This window comes from Colletes gigas, unplaced genomic scaffold (genome assembly GCF_013123115.1).
Source record: "Colletes gigas isolate AHSC1104 unplaced genomic scaffold, ASM1312311v1 Colletes_gigas_Sc00006, whole genome shotgun sequence".
Lineage (NCBI taxonomy): Eukaryota > Metazoa > Arthropoda > Insecta > Hymenoptera > Colletidae > Colletes > Colletes gigas.
In genome coordinates this window covers 4,584,955-4,608,455 of record NW_025106635.1, presented here as the reverse complement: position 1 = coordinate 4,608,455, position 23,501 = coordinate 4,584,955, and the positions used below count along the sequence as shown (strand labels likewise).

Below are 23,501 nucleotides of genomic sequence, written 5' to 3'. Positions count from 1 at the left end.
ACACCTCCGACACCTCTGCCGCCGCCGCTGTCGTCAACGACACCCTACTCTCGTCCGCTACCACCGCCCCTTTCTCTCGTCTAATGCAATTTAGTTGCCGACGACGAAAAGAGGGGGAGATCGGGGAACCGGGGGATAAAGTTCGAGGGAAAGGGCGGCCCCAACGACAGGAGGGGTTGGACGAGGAACACCGCTAATTATTTCATCCAGGATACCCCACCTGGCTCGATCTTCTCGCGGCGATCGCAAATTCCCATTGATTTCGGATTAAATCGTTCCGGGGCCGCGGAACACCTGGCTTCCGGCTCGATTTGACTCTCGCCGCGCCAATATTAAACCCTCGACTATTTAGAAATTGTTATGTTAAAATAAGATATAATCGGAGCAATGTTGAAGACAAACTTAAAATCAAATCTCGAGGCTTAGAATGGTATTGCACGTGGCTGAGGAGAGACAACAACTAGGAGGTGCATCCGAAATTCCGAAGAATGTCGAGGAACGATTTGCTTAACAAAAGTTGTCGCGGATGAGGCCATTCCGCGGCACCAACGGTTTCTTTGCCGGTGGAAGTGCTTTTGACGCACGAAGGTCGTCTTTGCCTTCTTAAATAGAAAGACACGGGTTTTTTTTCCTCTTTTATGACGCCGTAGCAATGGTTCTTGAGACCAACACAAGGACGGTGGATGCAGAGTCATCGAAGAACGCTAGGTACAGCGGCGGAAAAAGGACAAAAACCGCTATTTAAATTTTCACGCCAGAAACGTCGTGTTCTTAATTATCGTTCCTAAATTTTATAGACTACATGTAAAAAAATATTAACCATTTTTATTCGTTGGAATCTGAATGGAATTTTTTAATGAAAGACCCGATACACACTACGGATAGCCGCCATTCGTGTATGATTGATGTCATCCAGGCCAAAAAAAAATAGGCGAAAATCCCACCGATTTCCCTGACATTTTTTTTTAACGAAACATCCCCGTACGCTTTACGGATAATTTTCTAAACGATTTGTATCCCGCGCGGGCTCGTTTCGAAACAAATGGCCGGCACCGGGGAGCCCCTTTTGTCCCCGTGATCGATCCACGCACCATTGTCGCGGGAATTCCGCCCCCGAAAACTCGGGATTTGCTACAATTACGCGCGCCTTAACCCTTACAACGGTCGTGTGGTCCCAGGAACACCGCTATTATTTCCTTCGCAACCTTCTTGAAGTCACTTAAGCTCAACGAGCTGTACCATTCGGTTCCTTCCTAAATCCCAGTCGACTGTAAAGTAAGCATTCCTCCGCGGCGGCGCGCCCGAGGGGGATGCTAGCGAACAATTGCACCCCTGCCACAGATATCAAGTTTTCAAGCATTTCAATTCCGTTTTACGGCCATCTAGACGGAAAAACAAACCCCCCCAACAAGGACCGTCTCCTCGTCGTCTTTAACAGCGGGTCGCAACTTTTCGCGTTACGTCTTCGAATTCTGAAACTTCACTTTCGTCTTACCTTTTGCTTATTTCGTTTTATTGCAACTTTAGCTGTTCTCACGGTCGAGGGAGTTTGATCGTTCTCGCGAGCGTAAAATTTCCAAGGTTCGGAGGATTCGCAACGAGGATTCAGCAAAAGACGATCTTTTTGCCGGCTCGTAATGGGAATGGGCCATCAAGGGTGGACTCCCAGGGGTATAATAAGTAAATTGCTCGGAGCGAGGCCGACGTACGGCCATTACGCGCGCCGGTTTGAGAAAACAAGACTCGGTTTCAAATGGCAAGCATCGATCGTCCGATGAATATAAATTGAAACAGCGAAAAAGCGGAATTGCATTCTGTCACGAAGACGTTGCGTCGGCACAGGTGCCAGCGCACGTGTGCACCGGTTGTTTCGAGGGATCGATAACACTCCGCCGCCCACGAAGGTATCAAAAGCTCGTCGAACGCGGCGCGATATAAATCAGCGGCTCGCTGTATGCACTTGCACCGCGCAAATAGGAAAACCGTAACTATGCGTTTTATTATTTATTTCACGCCGGGGCTGGGAAACGGGAGACGCGGACGATAGCTAGACCGCGTTCCTTCCAATTACTCGGCCCCCGTCGATCGATGCATTCCGAATGCAAAGCAATTTTGTCGCGGGAAAAGTTGAGGGACGAAATCTCTATGGATACAAAAGGGAAAACGCCAGCGACGCGATTTCTTCTCGAATCTCTCTATATTCGAAGAAGCGAGGCGTGTCGTTTCGAAACCGAGATATTCCAGGATTTTTAAATATTTATTTTATTGTTTGCCTGGGTAATTATTGAGCATCGATCATTGGTCCTAGCTCGCAATTCTTCAGTATCTTCTATTAAATAACATTTTGTTAACTAGTCTTCAACGGGAAAAGATCCTATTAAATTCACTGATATAAATAAGGTCGGAAATACAGTGCATCGAAGACGGTAAAAAAATGAGCAAAAATTCACGTGAAAATACTTCGTTTTTATATGTTGCTGTATAAAACCTTTCCTATGCCTGGGATTGGGAAAATGCATAGGACGTATCTCAAAGTACACTATGCGACAAGAAAAATGAGATCTCGGGGAGCTCTTTACGATCAATAGGACCGAAGATATGAAGTCGCGAAGTAGGCTAAACAATCGTTTCTCTGATAGATAACAACGATTTTAATTATTTTGCTTGCTTTTAACGATAGGAAAAATATCAAAGGAAAATATTATTCAAGGCCATCGATATTTTCACTAATTGTGACTGTAAAAAATAAATTTGCTGAAAGTATTCCAATTCATATTTCTGAGAAGGAATGGTTTCTGATCTGGTAACGGATATCTACGAAAATAATGATTGTGTAGCCTACTTCGCGACCTCATATCTTCGGTCTTATTGATCGTACAGAGCTCCCCGAAATCTCGTTTTTCTCGCTATATAGCGCAGTTTAAGATACGTTCTATACATTTTCCTGATAAGGAAAGTTTGACACCTTCGTCTGAATTTTGATTTAGAACATTTTGACGAAGATCTTATTCTACAGTGGTTATATAAAATGTTTTTGAATCGAACCCATAATGTTATACAATGCTGACTAAATATGGAGCACGAAGAAAACAGTAAACGAATCGAGAGTGAGTTGAATATTAATGTACCGGTTCTCGGTAACAAAGGCTGACAGGAATGTTAGGTTTGCGGTAGAGCCTTGGAAACTGATTTAAAAAATTACAGTATTTAAATATAGGAAACAGCAATCGTCTGATACTTGTCACAATCTTATCTTATCTCTCTTCCGTTTTACTTCACCGTACGAGTGAAAACCGAGAGAAGACCAAAATCTAGAATTAAAGACGAGGCAAATAAAAATTTTTATTTGCAGAGGCATTGTCTTATTTTAAATTATTGTTCATCTCTGGTATTGTTCGTAATTTTTAGCAATAGAAATGGATTTACATATGAACAAGTTTGAAAATCGAGGAACGATCTATAGCCAGAAATATATGTAAAGGAAAATCCAATTCGTGGAATAATTCATAGCGTTTTACAAAACGCGCTGAAAACTTTAGATACGAATTCTGCGGGCAAAGATAATACAATCGGTTCGTAAAATGATTCCTGCTATTTTTAGTCGTTCAATAATTCTCGTTTTAAACCGCGATAACCTAATTGACTCGATTCACATATTTATAGTCGAAACTTGCTATTTTATAAATCTCGATTGTTCGAAAATACACGAGCCAAGATTATGCACTTCCGAACGATAAAATCCAATTAATAGTTCCTCCTCGACGATCTATAATTCATCATTATGATAAAATATGATAAACGCCAGAGTTCTTTGTTTGGAGACGATTTAAAAAGTTTCCTCGGTGGAATGAATCTTTTTTAAACGAATCTGAAACTATTAAAAAAAATTATTATCATTATTCAGAGGTATGAACAGCAGGCGAAGTTCGACGCGCGGAAAGAGAGTGGCTCGCGAGTTTCGCGTGGCTGGATAAATGGCCGCGGATAAATCGGAAGAAGAAGGCGGCGGAGGCGGAGGTGGTAGGTTCGGGCCGCGGATGAGATATCGTTCGGTCGAGAAATGCAACAGCGGGCCGCAGTTGCAGCTGGAACATTTTAAACATGGCGGTGCAACGCGCACAGGCGCGTCGCGACGCGATCAATACCATGCCTCGCTTAATGTCAGTTCGAGAACTTTGCGCGAGCTCGCGGCCGCCGAAGAAAATACATTCGAAATAAACCGACGACGAGGAACCCGCGCCGGGAAATTACGCGATCGGAAAACCCGCGATCGCGTCGATCGTTTTCCACCCCCGTGGACTGGTTTCGAAGGGTTGCCGGCAGGGTGAAGCACAGTGGGACAAGAACTTGTTCGCGACGCATCGGTTACAAGTGATTAACCGTAATTCTACGACAGTGTTGGCCAGAAGTTACTCGAAACGAATATATTAGAATTTTTTACTATTTATTCTTTGGTGTCTCGCGCAAAATTTTTATATACTGTTTGGAAGATAATAAAAATTAGTATAGAGGTAGAAGTATTTTTGTAGCCCCCCATTGAATATTTATTTAAACAGTTTGGATTCTTGTAAATAGATAGTCATCATCAACTATATAACTCTTATGACGAATAAAAAAATTTTAAAGGGTAGAATTTTATTCCCCCTCGTTTTGTAGTTGGATTCAAATTGTGACAAACGCCGTTTTCGGGGGTTCGCGAGTTCGACGAACGGGATTCGTCGAGTGGCGCGAAACAGAGGACCCGTTTACTCTCGCGTTACCACGTTTCTAGAATTAGAAACGCGACGGATAAGTGGGCGAGCCGAGGGCGCTCGAAAAAGAGTAGTGGTCGTCGAAACGGAATAAAGAAGGAGAGGGGGAGTAAAAAAAAAAGAAGAAATTCGCGCGCGCGGGAACCGGAAACGAGATCCACGGCGAAGAGCGTAAATACGACATCGCGCCCGAGACGCGTATCGGCGCCCCTTTGAAATCTCGCGAATTACGAGCCTCTACCAAAGAATAAACCGTAAAAAGTGTAAACCGCCACCATATTGAATTTTTACGTGGCATCCTTTGAAATTTCTTTTAAATCAAATCATCGAACGTTTCGTTTTCGTGCATATTATTTATCGACCGCCTGAAGTTGTTCGAAGCTCGCTAGACGTAATTAAGTTAAACGATCGTAACGAGAACGAGTCGATAAAACATCGAACCCCTTCAGCCTCTGGTCGCTCTCGATCTTTTCATTGTGTTCTGAAAAAAAAATTCGCGTGCCTCAAGTTGTTTGAAGTTCGCGTACATTATAACGTACAGCGTGCCTGAAGATGTTAAATCGCCGTCCTTCGCGGGGCCAATAAGAATAAAATGGCGCGCAGTCGTTCGCTCGAATATTCATTCAGCAGAAGAAGAGAAAAAGGGATGGTTTATGTTGCGAGATTTCGGCTTTCATTCTTTCCCCCGTCTTGTAGATCGTACGCCGCATTCGACGGGAGGAACATTGAATATCAATTTATGAACCGACCGCTTTCGCGCGTTCCCTGTATTCAAAACTTTATTTCGTCGTGTCGTCATCGATCACGGGGAACCGTTCGATAAGTGGAAGAATAGCGTGCACGGGCGATTTTTCGCGAATCGAGTTACGCGAACCAAATATTTTTCGGGCGAGATTGTAACAAATCTCAGTCCCGCGATCGTAAAATTTCATGGGGGATCCAGCTTTCGAAAATTCGAACTTCTGCGACTCGAGCCATCGATTATATTCAAACTTATAATAACAATATTTAAGACTGGTGGTAGATTCATACTACAAGGTTCTAGGTTCGAATTTGAATTTTTAGAAATTAGTTATCTATTTAGAATTGCTTAGAATCGTCTAGAAATTTGAATAAAATCGAGGACCTCTTGTCAGGCTTGACAAGGCCCACCTGTTTCAGACAAAGGTTGAAAACAAAGATCCAAAGAGGATTTATTTGCAGGGTGTAGCGCGGTTAGGAACCGTTTAGGTTACTTACCCTCGTTGCACCTTTGCCTCGGCCCCTCCCCCTCTCTCTGAACGCACCCTCGCCCGTTTGCAGATGGTACAGGTGCTGAAACACAATCGAACAGTCTGTTAAGTTCGGTAACCGGCATCGATCGGTGCAAGAGATCGAGTCGATCGCGCGGCGAGTCCCAGCATTCGGATCGTTATCGTTCCGACGGCGGACTATCGTAAAATCAAGGCAAACCGTATCGCCTCAATTGACCTCGTTAAGCCCAATAGACGCGCTTAATAAAAGTATAACCTTCCAGGGCCAGCGGTATTAGATTAGATTCCCGCGACGACAAAACGATGCGGATTATTCGAAAGGGGGGTGGTTGGGGAAGGGGGTGGGCGAGCGGACGGGTCCAGCGAGCCCCCGCGGGCGATACACTTCGATCGTTCTCGCTGGAAATTATCGGGCGCTGACGGAGTTAATTAGAACGGGGAAATTACACGGTGCGCTGACGGCGAAGATCACCCTTCGGCACGTTTCGCGCGATACGTAGCAAATTAAATCGCGTCGGAGTAGAATTTTTTATTTTTAGAATTCCGATGGATCCACGTCGCTTCGTAATTTTTAAAATTACACAAATTTTTCACCATATTTCGATAATCGTTGCGATCCTCGTTCGGGGGAAACGTTAGGAACATTTGGCTGGAGGAAGGTTGGTAAGTAACCAACGACACAGCCCTAGGGGATTCCTCGGAGGATACACGAGCATCTTGGGAAATTTAGTTCCTAGTGGAAAGTGCATTTTCCACGATCGGTAAGGTCAATTCAGAAAATACTGTGCAATTGTGCAATTATGAAGAATATTTTGGCGGAGACAGTTACGTATTTGTTTGTAGAATCATACGGAAGTAAAGGAACGATCGTATGTGATTCTTTTCGTTTTTAAGAAAGCTGTGCCCGTCTCTTGTCGACAGTCGCTCAATGCAGAGGCCTGTATTATCACCTGGAACGAAGAACTACAACCTTCTAGCTAGGTTCACAGATGGCGCGTCGAGTTGCATCAGCTGATACGTTTCTTTTTACCGACCAGTCGCGGAAAAATCAAAGTATTGCGCTATGAGTACTTTTCCCCCACTCGATGTATCGAACTACTATTCTACTACCTTAAAACTGAATCGCGTTGTAACGAATCAATAACATTACGATTGCCTTGACAACATCGTAACACTCGTAAATAAGTAATAAATTTATACCGAGTCTATCGTATAAACGATGAATAATAATTCTTGCACTATCAGGTTTAGGGCACAAGTACCTCGATACTTTTCCGTAGAGATTAAATAAAGTAACCGTTTTAAAGTATGGCTTGTACAGTTCCAATTCGCTATTCAAACGCTTTGCTTCGTATTGTCCGGAGCACACGAATTTAGCTTGGGTCAAACGTGCCTCGAACCGACCGCTTTCCGCCCGTTAATAGCATGCTTACAAAACGGACGGCAAACAATTTCGAAAAGTCTCTCCTAAGCTAAATTTCGAAGGTTCCGGCGTCTCAAGGGAAGACGGATAGCCGTGCAGGGTCCCGGGGTAAAGGACAAAGAGAGAATTTCTTTGCTTGGACGATTAATTACGCCCTCATTCCCGCCCCAAGTGCGGCTCTCTTGGCGATGCATCGTCGATATTGACATTTGCCTTGCTTCCCTTACTCTCTCGCTTTCACCCTTCTTCCTCGCTCCCTCTCGCTCTCTTCCGCCCTCCCACTGCCGGTGGGTTGCATCTGCACCTACACACGCGCCCGTAATCGCGCAGTATCACGCAAATTCAGCGTCGTGTGCGTGTGTGTGTGCACGCACCTCCTTCTCCGGGGCAGTCCCTCTTTGCCCGTCGCGCGTTCGCCTGTTTACCGAGAAACCGCGATATTTACGCGAGAACGGCGGCGACCGGGGGTACCGGAGGGTGGAACCTGAAGGTGCAACTCGAGAGAGAAAGAACCGAGGGGGAGGGATAGAAAGGAGGAAAAGCGCGGGAAGAGAAGAAAGCCAGGACGAATCGACGGGAGAAACGTACAAGAGAGAGGGACGAACGACCAGTGGTTGACGACAAGAGGGTCGCGAACCAGAGAGAGAAGGAATCAGGGTGAAGTGTGCAAGGGTGGGAGGTGAAAGAGGGACGGAGAAAGGGAGATGGAATTAAGGGGACACACCCCTATCTTTCGAGCGTACGCTTATCGAATGTACCGACAATTACGCTTTTCCTCGTTCGCTCGCCAAGACGGTTCTGTCATGCGAGGCAGCCAGGTAGGTTGGTAGGTAAGCTAGGTAGGTTGGTGGGAATGCGCGTACAAGCGAATTAGACCATAATCGTCCACGCGTGTGCCGCGCGAAGGGGACGTTTTCCGCCTGCCTCGGACCTCGATGTTCACTCGCGCGGGGATCTGCTCTTCTCCTGCACCTTATGTACGACCATCTACGCGTGCCTATCCGACTATCCATCTCTCCCACCTACTATCTCTCTCTCTCTACGCTCGCATACTTCAGCCAACTTGTCCTTTCTTTTCGAAAAATAGCTCTGTTCCGCGTCCCTGGCTGTCCACCGCTCTCAGAACTTATTCACGATTTTTGATCCATCGGAAGGTACACGGCATTCTAACAACAGGCTGCCATCCTCGCTCGCCATAGTAGTGCTTTACAGGTTGCAAAACATTCCCGAATCTGTCACTTAAGTTCCGTCGCGAGTGGCTGTCTCTTATTAAAATTAAATTCAACGCAATAGCCACCTGTCACCAAAATGTAAGAGTAACGACTGGGCAGCTGCGGGGAAAAGATCTTTTTTTGTCGAAATGACGAAATTACTTTTCGACTTTCAACGTGGGCCTTCTCATTCATTAACTGCAACGGTACATGATTTCAAGCACGATGATCTATGGTCTCCGAATGCAGTTGCGTGTCTCTTGAACACCGTAACTCGAACGCGAGATATTAAGCTGTTTTTTAATATCGTTCCTTCTTTGACTTTATCCGCGTAACAATAAAACGTTGTTACCACGGTAATAAATCTTTCGCCGTGTATTTTCATTTCCTTCTGAACTTTCCCCTTTATTTTTCTTCGATATCTTCACCCTCGGTGGTTTGTTTCTTTCTCGTTGCACCGTGTATACACGACGGAGAGATTTTAATTGTCAGGGGTTTTTGCAAAGCCACTTTTCCGTTGAATATCACGAAGAAATGGGGGAGAGACTTTGCCGTGCGACGTTATCGAAGACACCCTCCAAGATCTCCCACTCGCTCTTCTCCCACGTTTCAAGTCCCGGTTCGATGCTTTCCTTGGAAGCCAACGGGACGGATGCACGAGAAAGCGCGTGTTCGACAGCGTTATAATTAGCTTATTGGAGTGACGAGATGAATGCGTAACGCGTCGTGCCGTAATATCGCGACGATAAGGTATTAATTTTAATACCGTGCATCAATTCTTCCGTTCTCTTCGTCGCTGACGACGGTAGTCCTGACATACACCGGCTAAAGAATGTCTCAAATGCTAAACCTACGAAGAAAACACCGGAACGCGACGCAATAGAAAATTTTTATATGTATTATTTCTCGAGCGTCAAATAATTTAAGAATCTTCGTGCAACGATTTTATCGAAATAGAATAAAAGGCACTAATTACTGGAACCAGTCGTGCGTATGAAATTAAGTACAGAAGCGGGAATCAAGGGGTGGCGAAAGCAAAAAACGATATCTTTCCATGTGTCTGTCGCAAAAAGTTCGCGTTTCGATAACAGGCCGTGGTTTCGCGTTTCTTCCTTTGACGCGAGTTCGGGGAAGAATGCACGCAGGTATTCGCGATAGTAAGTTCACGTGATTAATGCAGAAAAGTCGAAAGAGAACGAGAGGCGACGATCGTCATCTGGAGTCTAGATCAGCAATTAGAAGCACGCGCATCGTCAGCAGCTGGCACCGATTCCAACCGATAAGCTAATTAAAATATTTCGTAAATACGTTTCCTTATATCTCCTGGTCGACAGATGCACGGCCCTCGATAAGAAACACGTCACCAGATCCGAGGATCGACGAAGATTTTCAGCGACGTCGCACGCACCCTTTGCAATCGATATCGGCGCGGATCGTAAAATTAGATGATCGCTAAATAACTTTGAACGAGGATACCGCCGTCGATACTATCTGCACTGATTTCACGATGGCGTTCGATAAAACAAAATATTTTTTTAAGTTTGGTTTCTTATTATTTATAGTGTTCGTGTGATAATATTCGTGACTTCTCTAGATAGATGGATCCGATCTTATCGAGTTCGAACGTCGGTGCAACGATAATACGATATCCTCAAACACACGTGTTATCTATAATGTTCATCGACGATAACTCTAAGATATTCATCGGGCCACTGTTATCTCTTTAACGATTTAAAAATATTTAAAAACGTATCACTGGAATCCGACCCGCTAGATCTACGATCTTATCGGGCTCGAACGTTGGTGCAACGATCATTTTACTTCCTTATAGAGCCTTAAAACTCGATATATCTGGACACTTTACGTACAATCGATATTTAATTGCCACTTGAAATGAATATTAAAAGAAAAAAAAACGATTAGTTTCATAATCGCGTGCTCGTTGAAGTAGCATACGATTAGCATATCTTATTAATTATCTCAATGCGTTAACAAAGATAAAGCAGCTACAGACCGAGGAAATTTAATAGTTTAAAGCCACTTTTTCTTCAGATATTTCAATCCGTCTGGGTCTCGAGCGATCCGCCGCGATTCACAGACCGTTCTTGAGGAGTCGAATGGCTGCAAGGGTTGCAGCCCGACTCCCTGTTTAAGTAGAAGTCCTATTTAAGCAGAAAATGCGTATATACTTTTGAGTTTCCAAACAACGAGGGAAAGGAAACAGCACGGTGGCAGCCGGCCCTTGTATTTGTCTAAAAGTCCCTGCGACGGCGAACATTTGCCCAGGAAGATGGTATTATAACCAAACACGGGCCCCGGTTCAGATGAAATGATTAGTGTCGGGACATCTGCTTCTGTTGACAGTAACGTTGCTGCAGGGAAATGGTAGATTCTGATTTCTCGTGGCCAGAGGGCGACCAACGACAACGATCTTCCAGTAAATTTTATTGCCTCGTCTAACATCCCACGGCTTCGCCCCTTTTTTTTCTTGTTTCCGTTTTCTGCGCTCAGAGTCGCTCCCCCGACTTGTATCGGAGATAAAGATACTTTATTAAACCCTGTACTGACCGGAAGATTTGTCCCCCCCGATTGATTAATTACCACCGATACGATATCTCTATGATGATTCCGGAATCGACGATTACTTTGGAAGATAAATTTCCAAGTGCAGGAGAATATGGAAATACCACCAAGAGATTCGTGATTTTTGAGGGGTTGAATCGTTCTGTCGATAGACTTTCCGTTTGGTCGATTATAACAACGATTGGAATAATTATTCGAAATTGCGTTTAACGAGAAAATCCTCCGGAGCGTCGCGAGGCAATTCGATGGCGGAAAAAATGGATCTGGGAAAAGAACAGTGGCCGTGATTGGAAGTAGGGAGAGATAACGGGTGGGGGGATGAAATAAAACAAAAAAAAATTGTTGGGGAGACTGAGTGAAATATAAAACGGCACCGAAATCCCGGATTTCCGTGACTGGTCCTTCGGCTAATGAAAGAATTCGACATCGAGATCCCCCGCGACTCCCTTTGTCTGCTCTTTTCATTCTCTTCGCTGCGCGGCGCGATTCTGTGAAAGTGTCGCGCACATTCGAGGGTAGTCGCGATAAAAACGTTGAATGCGTCGCGACGCGTACCCCCGAAAACGTCGATTTCAATGGGCCTGGATGTCGCGAGCACTTCCAAACGCAATCCCGAAATCTGAACGATGCTTTTTCATCGCCATTAAAGGCGATTACAATATCGTCCCTTATACCTTTCCTTGTCCTCCGTCGCCCTTTCAAATGTTCCTTCGATAATCTCCTAAGGACGTTGGCAACTTTCTATCAAATCTGTAGCGACGTTCAAATTTCTAACAATCACCTGGCGTTACAATTTTCGTTTCGTTTCAGTCGATGTATTGTGGTCGAGTCAAAAATTCAAACTGTGAAATAAAAGTTACAGTATAGAGAGCAAAAATTATTCTCGAAAATCTCATATCCAGTAGGGTAAAGTTAAGACTGTGTATTTGGTGGTGAAGAAGTATTTTTCATTTGTTTTATATATGATAAATGCAGAAACTGCCCTGGTATTTTAAGTAGATGTATTGGTTTTAATTGGTAGCACTTCCAAAAATTCCAGGAAGGGATCAGAGTAAAATTTCGCGTGCAAATGGGGTGAACGAGGGGCGGGGTCCGTGAGAAATGCTTTCGAAATTCCCGCGGTAGTTAAAAATGTTCGGTTTCTCGGTCAGCTGACTTTAATTTCGTCAAAGCATATCCAGTGGACGACAGATGGTCGGCGCGCCGTTCGAAAGAGCCGTTGCACCCATTAGAAGTGCGACGGTTAAAAATGGTAGGTACGTCCGAGGGACAGGTTATCGAGCGTACCATGTGCACTCTCCGCTTGCAACCGCGTGCATTCGTCGTTTTCGCGTTTACGCGACGATACTCCCGAAACTGGTATCGTCGAACAAAATTTCGTTTTATCGGCTACACGACGCGCCAATTACTCTCTGTACGTACCAGGCAATAACGTTAAGTATGGCACGTAATTTCACGGGTAATTATACCATGCGAAGACGTTCTCGCGAATGCACCACTTTATTTCTCTAATATTGTACATTCGTTACGTTTACGATCGGAAAATTTAGACTCGATTAGGGACGAGAATCGCGTTGCTGAAATCCCTAATTGGAGCAGCTTTCGGTCGCTTTGGTTCGATTCGAGAGGCCACTCGATCTCGATATCGATGTCGACGCGGATGTTGACCACCTGTGGAAGGCTTTACATTCGTAACGAGGTCGGCAAAAATACCGTATAATCCTGACGATGGCACGGATTGAACAGACACACGCTTTAAAATCTGATAAACGGATAATTATTAAATCTAGTCTACCAAAATCGCCCTTATATTTAACAGAAGTCGGTCCTTGATGCAAACTTTAAGGTTGTGGCTGACTCTGATATAGAAAGAGGAGGATTTTAGTAGATTCGTCAGCGTGAGTCGTGTAGGGACGAAGGTATTCTGGCGACGAGAAACGTGAAACCGCCGAAATTCCGTCCGAGTCGTTTACGTAAGTCCCTGGAACGACGTATCGATACGGTCGAATCATCGAATTGTTCCGTCGCGGAGGGTCGCTAGCCGTGGAACGTAATAATCCGAGAGAATCGTGGCCAACGGGGAATCCCATTTCCCGCGCTGGGAATTAAGCCAGTCAGGCATTCTGATCGATCCAACCGCTCCGGACGGGAGAAAAGAAATAATAATAATAATCCCGAATTATTTCCGCGACGTTGGTCAAAATCGATGACTTTCGTGAACATTGGACGCGGGAAACCCGTTAGACTAGGATTTCTCGTTTGATTTTTCTCCATTCCGAAATTCGAATCTTCTGATAACAAAAACAAAAAAAATTGATATAGCTGCACTGTTGCAATTTTAAAAATAGCCACGACAACAGTACGTTGCTGCAATTGCATCCTAGCATTACATTTATGGTCACAGGATGTTCTAATTATTCCGACGAATTCCCCATTTGCAGTCCACACTTTGAGTATCGTAGTTGTCTGGGATCAAAAAGTTGCGATTTCAGTTCGAGTTGCATCGGTGCATCGTAATTGCACTTGTATCGGAGCATTGCAGTTGCGTCAGAAAGTTGCATCAGAAACTTGCAATTGCAAATACAGTTGCATCGGAATGTTGCAGTCGCGATGAGAACCCGAATGCACCGTAGCGATCGATCGCAATCGTTTTAGAATATTTGACTTGCATAAGAAGGTTGCAATTACGGGGTGAAATTGCATCAGGAAGGCGCAATTGGCAGATACGGTTGCATTAAAATACTGCAAATGCTATGATACCTCTTAATGCGGTGGATCAGTGTAATTGCAATTGCAGCTCCAGTTGTATCAAAGTATTGTAATCGCGCGAGTGCATTAATGTTGCATCGGAAAGCTGCAATTGTGCCTAATTGTACCCCGAAGCGCATAATTGCGGTTGCATTAGAAGAAAATTATCCATTACACTATGTAGTTTGAGCATTTCGACGAACCATTGTCATAACGATGCATCGAAATTGCACCCGTATTATGCAAATGCGACTGCGCGTAGGTATGCAACTTTTTTTCGGTCGCCTGCCACCGAAATGCATTTTATACATTCCCCGTGGATTATGATCGCATTCGAATAGTCTGGCCGCGGCTTTATTGCATTCTGTTACCTTAACAAGTAGCAACTACATTGTAGAAGGGCAATTGCAGTTACGATGCACTCAGTCCGTGTGAACGAGACAGTAAGTGCATCGTAACGCGGCAGTTGCAGTTAGAGCGCGATAAGGTCAATTTCGGAGAGTTCGCAGCTGCATCGTAAAACTGCACTTGCAATTTGGCTGTTTTCTTTTTCGATGCGTCCCAGCTGCGTTTTAGAACCGCAACTATGATACGCGTTATCGTTGATAATTTCGATTTATGTGACAAATTTTGAACGCGTAATGGGACACCGTCGAGCATAACGAGGTTGTAAATCATCCTCAGAAATTATTTTCGAAAGTATCGGAAGACCATAAGCTGCATCTGCTTCCGTCGCGTGTGAAATTTTTTACTTATTTCACAAAAACTTCAGGACTTGAATCGTTTATTTCCCGAATAAAATTGGATACTTAACTCGTGTTTTTAGTCTATTAAGGGATGATTTATGATTGAAAAACAATGTCTGATGCTGTTTGAAATTTCAAAAATGAAAAATGAAATTTTCTAAACGCAATCGAATGCAAAGTAGACGTAATATGTTGGAGTATCGAGCAACAATGCTGTTGGGGGGAAAAAATTAGAACGTTTAGCGTCCCAGAGTTTGTTTTTCCGGTAGAAATCCTCCCCGATATTTCGCGTGCGCGGATCGCGCAGACGCGGCACGGCATGGTAACGGCTTTAATAATTATTTTTACTACGTTTCCGAGTATACGCGACCTTAGTCCGTCTCGGTTGGCCGGTTTGCAGCTGGCTTCCATACAACCCCGTGACACCGTGTACAAGGGTGCCTGGCTCGTACACGGCCATGCGATACACGCACTAAAAGCCTGAAATTGCAGCTACCCGAGACAACCAGGATACACGCTTTTTCCGACAAACTTCTGCTTAATCCACCTTGCTCCTCCAACGTTCCACTTACCGCTAAACACGCTCGTTTCGCGTGGCTTATTTTCGTTCGATAAAATTACTAGGTTCAACGTCCTTTAATCCACGGAACATATCGATACATACTCTAATCTCCAAAGCCAGTGAACCCTAAATTTCTAGACTACACGTTGTAAACGATACGGGGAAGAATACATTCCATCAATTGTTAAACTTGCTTTCGTGAAATGCCTCAAGGATATGTTTTGATACACAGTCACACAATTTATCAGCACGATACTGTAATTATTCCGAGAGATATAAATTATATCTACTGCTCAAGTGTTCGACCTTTCACTATTTTTTTTTAAAATGTCGAGTAAGAGGCGTTAAGGACGTACAGATTTGAGAGTTCTGACTTCGCTTCGACGATTCGATAGAAAATGCCTGGTTTACGGACACGCCGAGGGGTTGCATAAATTTCTATCCGTGTTCGATCGACGGTGGCGAGAAACACGCGGTGTCGTTATCGTGTATTCATCGTTTCGACGATTCGCTCGGCAATTCAGGGAAAATGTACGTGTTCCGGGAAAGGGGAGCGTCGAGTTGAAAAGACGTCTGTTTAAGGACTGGATTAATAAGCAGAGGGATATGTAACAAGCCCTCCTCGACCTGACGACCTTCCAACCTTGTTCATGGGAAAATAGCCGGCCCAGATAGCTGGCCATTGTGGGCTGCCTGAGAAACTGAAGGCAAGGTAAACCGCGGGCGTCATAGAAACGCGATTAACGAACCAGACAAGAAAATCGCCACCTACGGCGCTTACGATCACAGCCAGACATGGATATCCATGAATATCGGCGAACTACTCGTGACCAACTCGCTCGAACGTTCACTGCGATCGTGGAGGGTTCACTGATCCAAATGAAAACATTTAAAGGAGATTTTAGAGACCAAAATAACACAAAAATCAAGAATATCAATTTCTTGATCAAGGCTTCGTTACAAAATTATTAAAAAATTTCAAATCGTTCGAAAAAAATTACTTTTAGTTTCAGGGGTCAATTCTAACCATTTTTGGTCAATAGACATACCCCCGTATTTTTACGTACTTTCGAGAAAAAAATTCATTACTGGTAATATAATGTCTGACCATAACTGTCCGGTTACCCTGAAAGAAAAAAATTTCAAATCGTTTTGAAAAAATTATGTTTAGCTAGGGGGGTCAATTACAATCATTTTTGGTGAATACGCATACCCCCGAAATCCTACGCACTTTGGAGATAAAAATTCTTTCCTGAATATATAATTATATTAAAAAATATAATATCTTTAAAAAATCATAACTTCTGGACGGATCGAAGGATTTTAATGTTTGAAAATTCAAACAATGCGTATTAATGGATTTAAGATTTAAAAGAAACGCGACGAAATATTTGGGATCGGTCCATGGAGGGTTCGAAAGTTTTTGGCTCGTAAAAATAGGCTTGATTCATAATGTCGAACAAAACGTATCACTCTCGAGTCATTCTTTTACAAGATCAAGAACAAAGAAGTCGTTCAAGCCGTTAATCTACAGCGACTCTGTTCACGTTCAATGTACTGTACCTCGATACACTCGATTTCAATTTTTCCCTGATCGAGCATGAAATCTCTCGCGAGTCGCCAGCAACGAGGACGTTTCATTGAGACACGCGTGTGTGTTTGCTTATTACTCTATAGTGTGCAGCGGGCTCGAGTGTGCAAGGTACTTAACGCGATCGACTCGGCAAATAAATAAAATAAATGGAAAATACTACGAACTGTACCGTTGAACGTGCAAAAAAACCCTGGGGCAAAATCAGAATTGAGGCATATCGCCATCTTGGATGGTAGGTACAGTCAGGTAATTAGCCTTTCCATGAGATAAATGTCATCTTTGCAATATAGTCTTCTTCTATTCTTCTTTGCTTTTGAATCTTTCTAATTCTTAAAAGAATTTAGAAACAAATATGGGGTTAGAATTTCATTCGACAAAAAGTAAATTTTACTACGAATTCTCATCCATCGAACAATTAAATTTGCACCAATTCATTTTGGAATATTTACTTCTTTACTAAATATTTTTATTTTTAATGGAGGGACAGTGAGATGTAGTGCTTTCTCCGTTATCGAAATTTTGGGCACGCGGGGGTCACGCGATCTGGGAGACGACGAGGCGTTCGCGAGATTCTTCGGTTCGACCTTGCACGGAATTCACCCTCGATCGAGTTTCTTGGCGACGGTCTGCGCCGGTTCGTTCTATTCTCGTATCGAAACAACCCCCGGCTGCGTGCACCGTGTCACCCCTCTTCTGTGTTTCTCGTTGTCCCGAAATAGATGACGTAACGATGCAATCCTCTGGGATACCGAGCGACGATTTACGTCCCCCGTGTCTCGAACGACGCGCGCCATTTTCACGGTGCCGGGACCCCGGCGTGGAAACTACGGAGCGAACGCGCGACGACGCCGCGAGCAGGTGTAACTAATTGATGTAACCGTGCTTTTAAAGCAGCAGGGGAATACTTAATACCGTGTTTTTCTGCACCAGGTATTATACAACGTCGGACTTGGTGCACGCACCGTGTTTAATTTCTTTATTCGAGCGACGTGCACGCCCGGAGACGGGCGAAATTTTATTCGACCAACAAACCAGGAACGACACGACTAGCTCACGATTTAATCTCGAATTCTTCCACCGTTCGATGATAATAAACCATATCGCCATAATTCGTCCTTTAACTCTTATTATACAGGTAACGATTACCGAGTTCCTTATCTTTAAATCGTTTTTTTGACGATTTTATCTGGATACGTTCATCCTTGGCACACGATACTCTCCAGTGTACTTTTTCGTATTTTATTGCGTGACTTGAGCTTCGCCCGAGGGGATTTATCGTGGTTCCGCGGCTCGATGTATAAAATCGTGAATTAATTCAACGGCAGTATTTCACTCCGGCCTACAGTCGTGAAAATGGTTATCGCCGTGTGAAAAAAGCATTTTCTAAAACGAGAAGTATAATGAGTGAAAAGCAAAATATATTTGTGCGAGATTTATGGACCGCGTGTGCCGGAAGAAATATATAGCCACTCTTTAAAATTCACTCGCTGTTATAATTTCTGATCAATTTTAAAAGTCTTTCAGGCACGTTCAGCCGTGGAATTTCGAACACCTTTGGTGGCAGGATGGCCGGAATGGCGTCGTCGATTGACAAAAACACGTGGACAGTCCACGTGGTCATGTTATTGTTTCGAGAGCGCAAAGGGTGGTCTCCTGGGCCAGGAGTAAGGCAGGGGTATGGGTACGGAGGGTCAGGCACCCCAGACTCGACCCTCCAGGAGGGATTTCATTCATGATCCCGAAACCCACCCCCGTGTTCCCGAGTTTCTCCAGGGGCTGTGAGGGCAAGCGATACATTACCAGCAGAAAAGGGTAGCAGTGACTCCATCTCGCCGTGGCTCGTGCTCGGGCACATGACATCTGGAGAGGGGACTTCGGATTTGGCCATTTGATATCTTAATACAGAGGGATGCTACCGTCCTGAGACGACAGAAGGAGGAAGGGAGGTACCAAGGACGCCCTCGCGTTGCATTCTATTACACTTAACGCCGACGCTGCTAGAGCGTCGAAACAGACACGGGTTAGGTCAGTAACCGTCCCCTTTGGATCCGAGGGTGTCCCTTTCGCTCCTCCCCAGTTCGTTACCTCCTAGTTTGTCTCCTGAGCGATACTCTGGTACCAGTTTACCACTATTAGGCGATAAAAGCCCGGGAAACTACGAGCAGACTCCGCTATTCCCGCTTCGAAGCAACATTTTTGCGATTCTTCGCAGAGTTCTCGTGTTCTCACCCTTGTTTACGATTTTTAATCGCAGGTTAGAAATTGAAATTTCTATACTTTTGATTAGAAAGTTAGATGTTCCTCCGAAGACGATTTTTGTGAACAGAAAATGGTAATGAGTTTGTCGTTGGATCGGTCCCATCGTCATTGTTCGCTGGTCGCCGAAAGCGAAGCAGACGACACGACGTGAAAGTTGAATTTCCGCTCGAAAGCAGTCGTGCAACTCGAGACGTCCATCGGCGACACGTTCAGGTGGAAAACACGTGTCGGTTTACCAAAAAGTACAAGACGTTGTTTAACGCGTTGACTGTTCGTGACTGGAATCGCGAATACGACTCGAAAGGAGACGCGAAGGCTTTCGGTAGTGGAAGCAACCCCTCATGAATTATTTTATTAAATTTACCAATCTATCAAGGGTGCAAAGAACTGGAACTTATGGCCACCAGAAAATAATATAGAGATTACTGAGGCAGATACAGACGCTGCTCAAAACTAGTCAAAAGATGAAACTATGGAGAATGAAAATAAGGGGTGGTCTGCGCGTAAAAACGAGTAGATTCGAACACAACTTGATCCACCTGGTCAGTGACAGTGTCAAATCGTCGTGTGTGAAATCTGTCGATGTAAGGTATCTTTAAAGACCGTGGACGGTCGATTTGCTTTGGTCTTATGACCCTGATATCGGAAATGGAATGGATTTTCTCTGACGCAGACAGCTGTGTCCCCGACCCTGCCAACAATCGTAACACCACCCTTGTAACGCCCGCTTCCATTCGGCGAGGGCCTTTCCACAATCGAGGGTTCCGCGAGTCTCTACTTTATCACGGTCTCGTCCTCCCACGCCCCGTTTTCACCGTGCTCTCCACGGTATCCGCGCCCACCCTCGTTTCTTTCACCGAAGATGCACACGTATCTGTGGGTCCACGCGAGGGACGCATCGAATCGTGGGGCGAAACGGAACAAATTATCGCGTGTTCGCCATTTCGCACGGGAAACGCTCGAACCCGAACGGAGGAATCGAAATCCACGGGGAACTTTGTCCCCCCTCCCAAGAAGGTCCCACGGGGTAATCGCTTTATGGATAAAACTGGGTGGAATTTATGCACGCGATACTCTTGAGAAATTTAGCTTTCGATGCAACGTTACGTTTCCGGTGAATAATGTATTTGTCATACTGGACACCAGACCTCCGCAAACGTTCGAAAGTATCCCTCAGGTCGTCGTAAATTAGCTGTCTCCGGGTCACTGTAGCGGGGCCGCAAAAAATACCGAAATTCGAGACAACGGTCACCGTCAGTGTACGTCTTCGACTCTCTTGACTTTGCTTTTTGTTCCTCGTGCGACTAATGGGGACCTTTTGACGTTTTTGGGTGAAAAAAACTGTAGGCAGACGCACGTGAGTTTTCTAAACGTTCACGAGGGCCTCACGATTTTTTAGAGTGCTTCAAAATGATTTTAAATAGAACGGGAAAAAGTCGACAGAAAGAATTATGAAAGCTATCTTTTGATCTCGCTATAATTTTATCCGCGAGGAATCAAGAAAGGCAGAAATGAAAAATGAATTATTATTGCACGTTATTATGCATTGTAGGGTTAAGGTAATCGTATGCCACCGTTGGAGGGTTTCTTGTAAAAAGAAGGGAGGAGATTAATTGCCAAGAAAATTTCCTTGGAATCGGCCAACAATGGTGGGAACGGCGAATTCGAAATGAATTTTAATCAGTCATGCACAGAGAGATAATCTGGAACGCGGAAGCGTCTGGTACCGGGTCCAGTCTACCCAAACAGCCTTCGCTCTGAGGTCAAGGTTCCATCTCTCAGACGTAATATCGCCATTTCACCCACCCCCAAAGGTCAATACACGGCCATTGTCCGTGGCGCTATTAAGGTTCGTGGAAATGTTTGACTCGTTGATTGTTGCCTTCGAGAACGCTGTACGATTCCTTTCTTGATACACTTCCATTAGTACCAGAATTATTTTTATACGGTAGAATCATCGAAATATAAATTCGTATCGCGTGAAACTCTTATCCAGATAACAATTTCCAATAATCGATACAAGATACACCATGTTATTTATAAAATGAAATTAAGTTATCTATTATTGGAACAAAAGTCGGAATAGCGAAACGTTTTATTATTTTTAAAATTATCGACGATCCCCTATCAAATAACGGAGATCCAGCTGCAGTAAGTGTTAGGTATAGAGAATTCGAAACGTAGGAAATGATGCCGTATTGTAGTTTTGAAATTGATATGGGATTAAAGTCAATGGAGAGTGTAATTTCTCCTTCGCGAACGACCTGTGGGATTAAAAGTGCTGGATAATGGCATAACAATAGCATAACGATGCCAGATAGCGTACAGCGCAACTCGTTGAAACGAGAATGGTTTCTCACTCGTTGGAAAATGCCAGATTGAATTATTGATACCGAGCGATACCTGTCGACGCAGCGTCGTCTAAATTTACCACAAACTCTGTTAATACTTTAATTTTCCACCGTAATATATAAAATATATTAATTTGCTCTCGGATCGTCTGAGCTCCAAGTGACAATCTGAGAGGCAGGTAGGCGAAATTTGATCACTCCTACGCTGGACTTTGCTCGAGAGGAGGGCGAAATGCAGTTAATATCGTCAAGGGACATCTCGAGGGGCACCACTCTGAACAATACGCGATGGAAAACTGTAAATGTCTCTAAAGAAAAATTCTGAAGCACCGTGACGGTTCGAACGGTCGGATCACTTATTTTCGGTCTCGAAAGAGACGGAACCGCGACTGGAGGTTAAAAACGTGCGCGTAGCGTGGCGCAATTTTTCAATGGCGTTGCCAGCGATCGAACCAATGAACGAACACAGTTTGTCCAATGTATCCCAACACACGCTGAACGATCTCTGTTTCTCTCTCGATCTCTCTGTCTCTCTCTTTCTCTCTTGTACACCCAGTCCGTCCGTCCGTCCGTCTGTCTCTCTCCGAAGCGACATTAACTGTCTACTTCCTAACTTAATCCGTAACTTCCGACGCCGCGGCAATCTGACATCCTTTTTATTTTCATTGGCTCGCTCTCGGGCCTCTTGTGCGAGGGTCTCGTTCCCAGGATTTTTCTATCCACGATCGCAGCCGAGCTGGCTCGAACGAAACTACCGGCCGTGCTCGGTCCACAGCCTACTCAATTTATATCGTTGCGTTGCATACGCGTCGCCTCGTCCTTCTTTCGCCGACGGTTTCGTTCTCTGCGCTCGTCTCGCTTCGATCGCGACCGGCTGAAAGAGAAACAGAGACCGCGCAGCCCCCGATAAATTGCTCGTGAGCTCGAGAGCGACGAGGAACGACCGAGATCCATTGGAATGCAGTCGGTACCGCCGCGCTTCCGGTTCTGAACGCACTGGATTCATAAAAGTAACGATTACGCGCGAGGATCGACGCCCATGTTGCTTATATCTCAAGATTGGGCGGAGGGTGTCTTCTTAAACGAATTTCGAACGATCTTTGACACGGTTTCGCGATACTCCCGCGGCTACTTCCGGTCCATCGACGCGGAGGACGCTTCTTGGAGAAGGGTGGTCCCCGAAACATAGCACTTTTTTATTATTCACTGTGTCACGAATGAAAGATTTGAAAATATTTTAGTGGACGTTTGGGTCTCCCTAAAATCGGTGAACTTATTCCGTCGCTATCGAGGACAGAGAGCAGTAAAACGCTAAAAGTGCACGTGTTCGCCAGAAACGAAGAAATTTTACAATAGGGTAACATCGTGGACCATAATCCCTCGCTAAATTGCTATACGCACGAATGTTCCTGGCACATGTTTCTCGAAAGCAGCGTGTTCCTGGCGACCGTGTCGTAAATTCAACCCTCTAGACGCCCTGACAGGGATGAGTACAATTCTTACTTTCGAACAACAAACAAAGAATGAACCATTACAATCCCCATTACTCGTTATGTAAAAATGAATTGTAACAAGACGCTACTAAAAATCGTAAAAGCTTGTCGTTTCTCACCCCTAAGCTGTCAGAACGGAGAACTGTACCGAGCCGTCGACGTATCATCGCGTTATCGTTTCTGAGCGACGAGCAAAGTAGCCGCCTTTGATCTTAAACAGAGATCCAAAAGGAGGTGTGGCGCTCGATCCTCTCGAGGATCTGGTTTTGCTCCTCGTGACTGCTCGAGCGTTCGTCGGGTCGCGTCATCAAGTTCGTGAAACGGTTTTCATCGTTCAATTTATCGCCGCCGCGCAACTGATAAGCATTCACCTGCGTTCACGCTTAAACGGACCGGGAGAAAAAGCGGGCACCAAAATGTCTTCGATTCGAACAGAGACGGAGCACACCTTTCGAGGCTGATCCAATTTTCTGCCCATTATTGTGACACCCCGCTCGCCGACCGCGTCTTTTATTACATTTTTTACG

The 23,501-nt window shown here is 44.7% G+C and overlaps 1 protein-coding gene across 1 annotated transcript in view; it reads right to left on the bottom strand.

The window, feature by feature from the left end:
- The window catches only part of LOC122395997 (DNA N6-methyl adenine demethylase-like), a 138,460-nt gene that overhangs the window by 43,573 nt on the left and 71,386 nt on the right, over positions 1 to 23,501 (bottom strand). Inside the window, exon 3 of the mRNA XM_043394044.1 lies at positions 5,991 to 6,065. Within this exon, the coding sequence (XP_043249979.1) occupies positions 5,991 to 6,065 (75 nt within the window). The remainder of the gene's footprint in view (positions 1 to 5,990; positions 6,066 to 23,501) is intronic.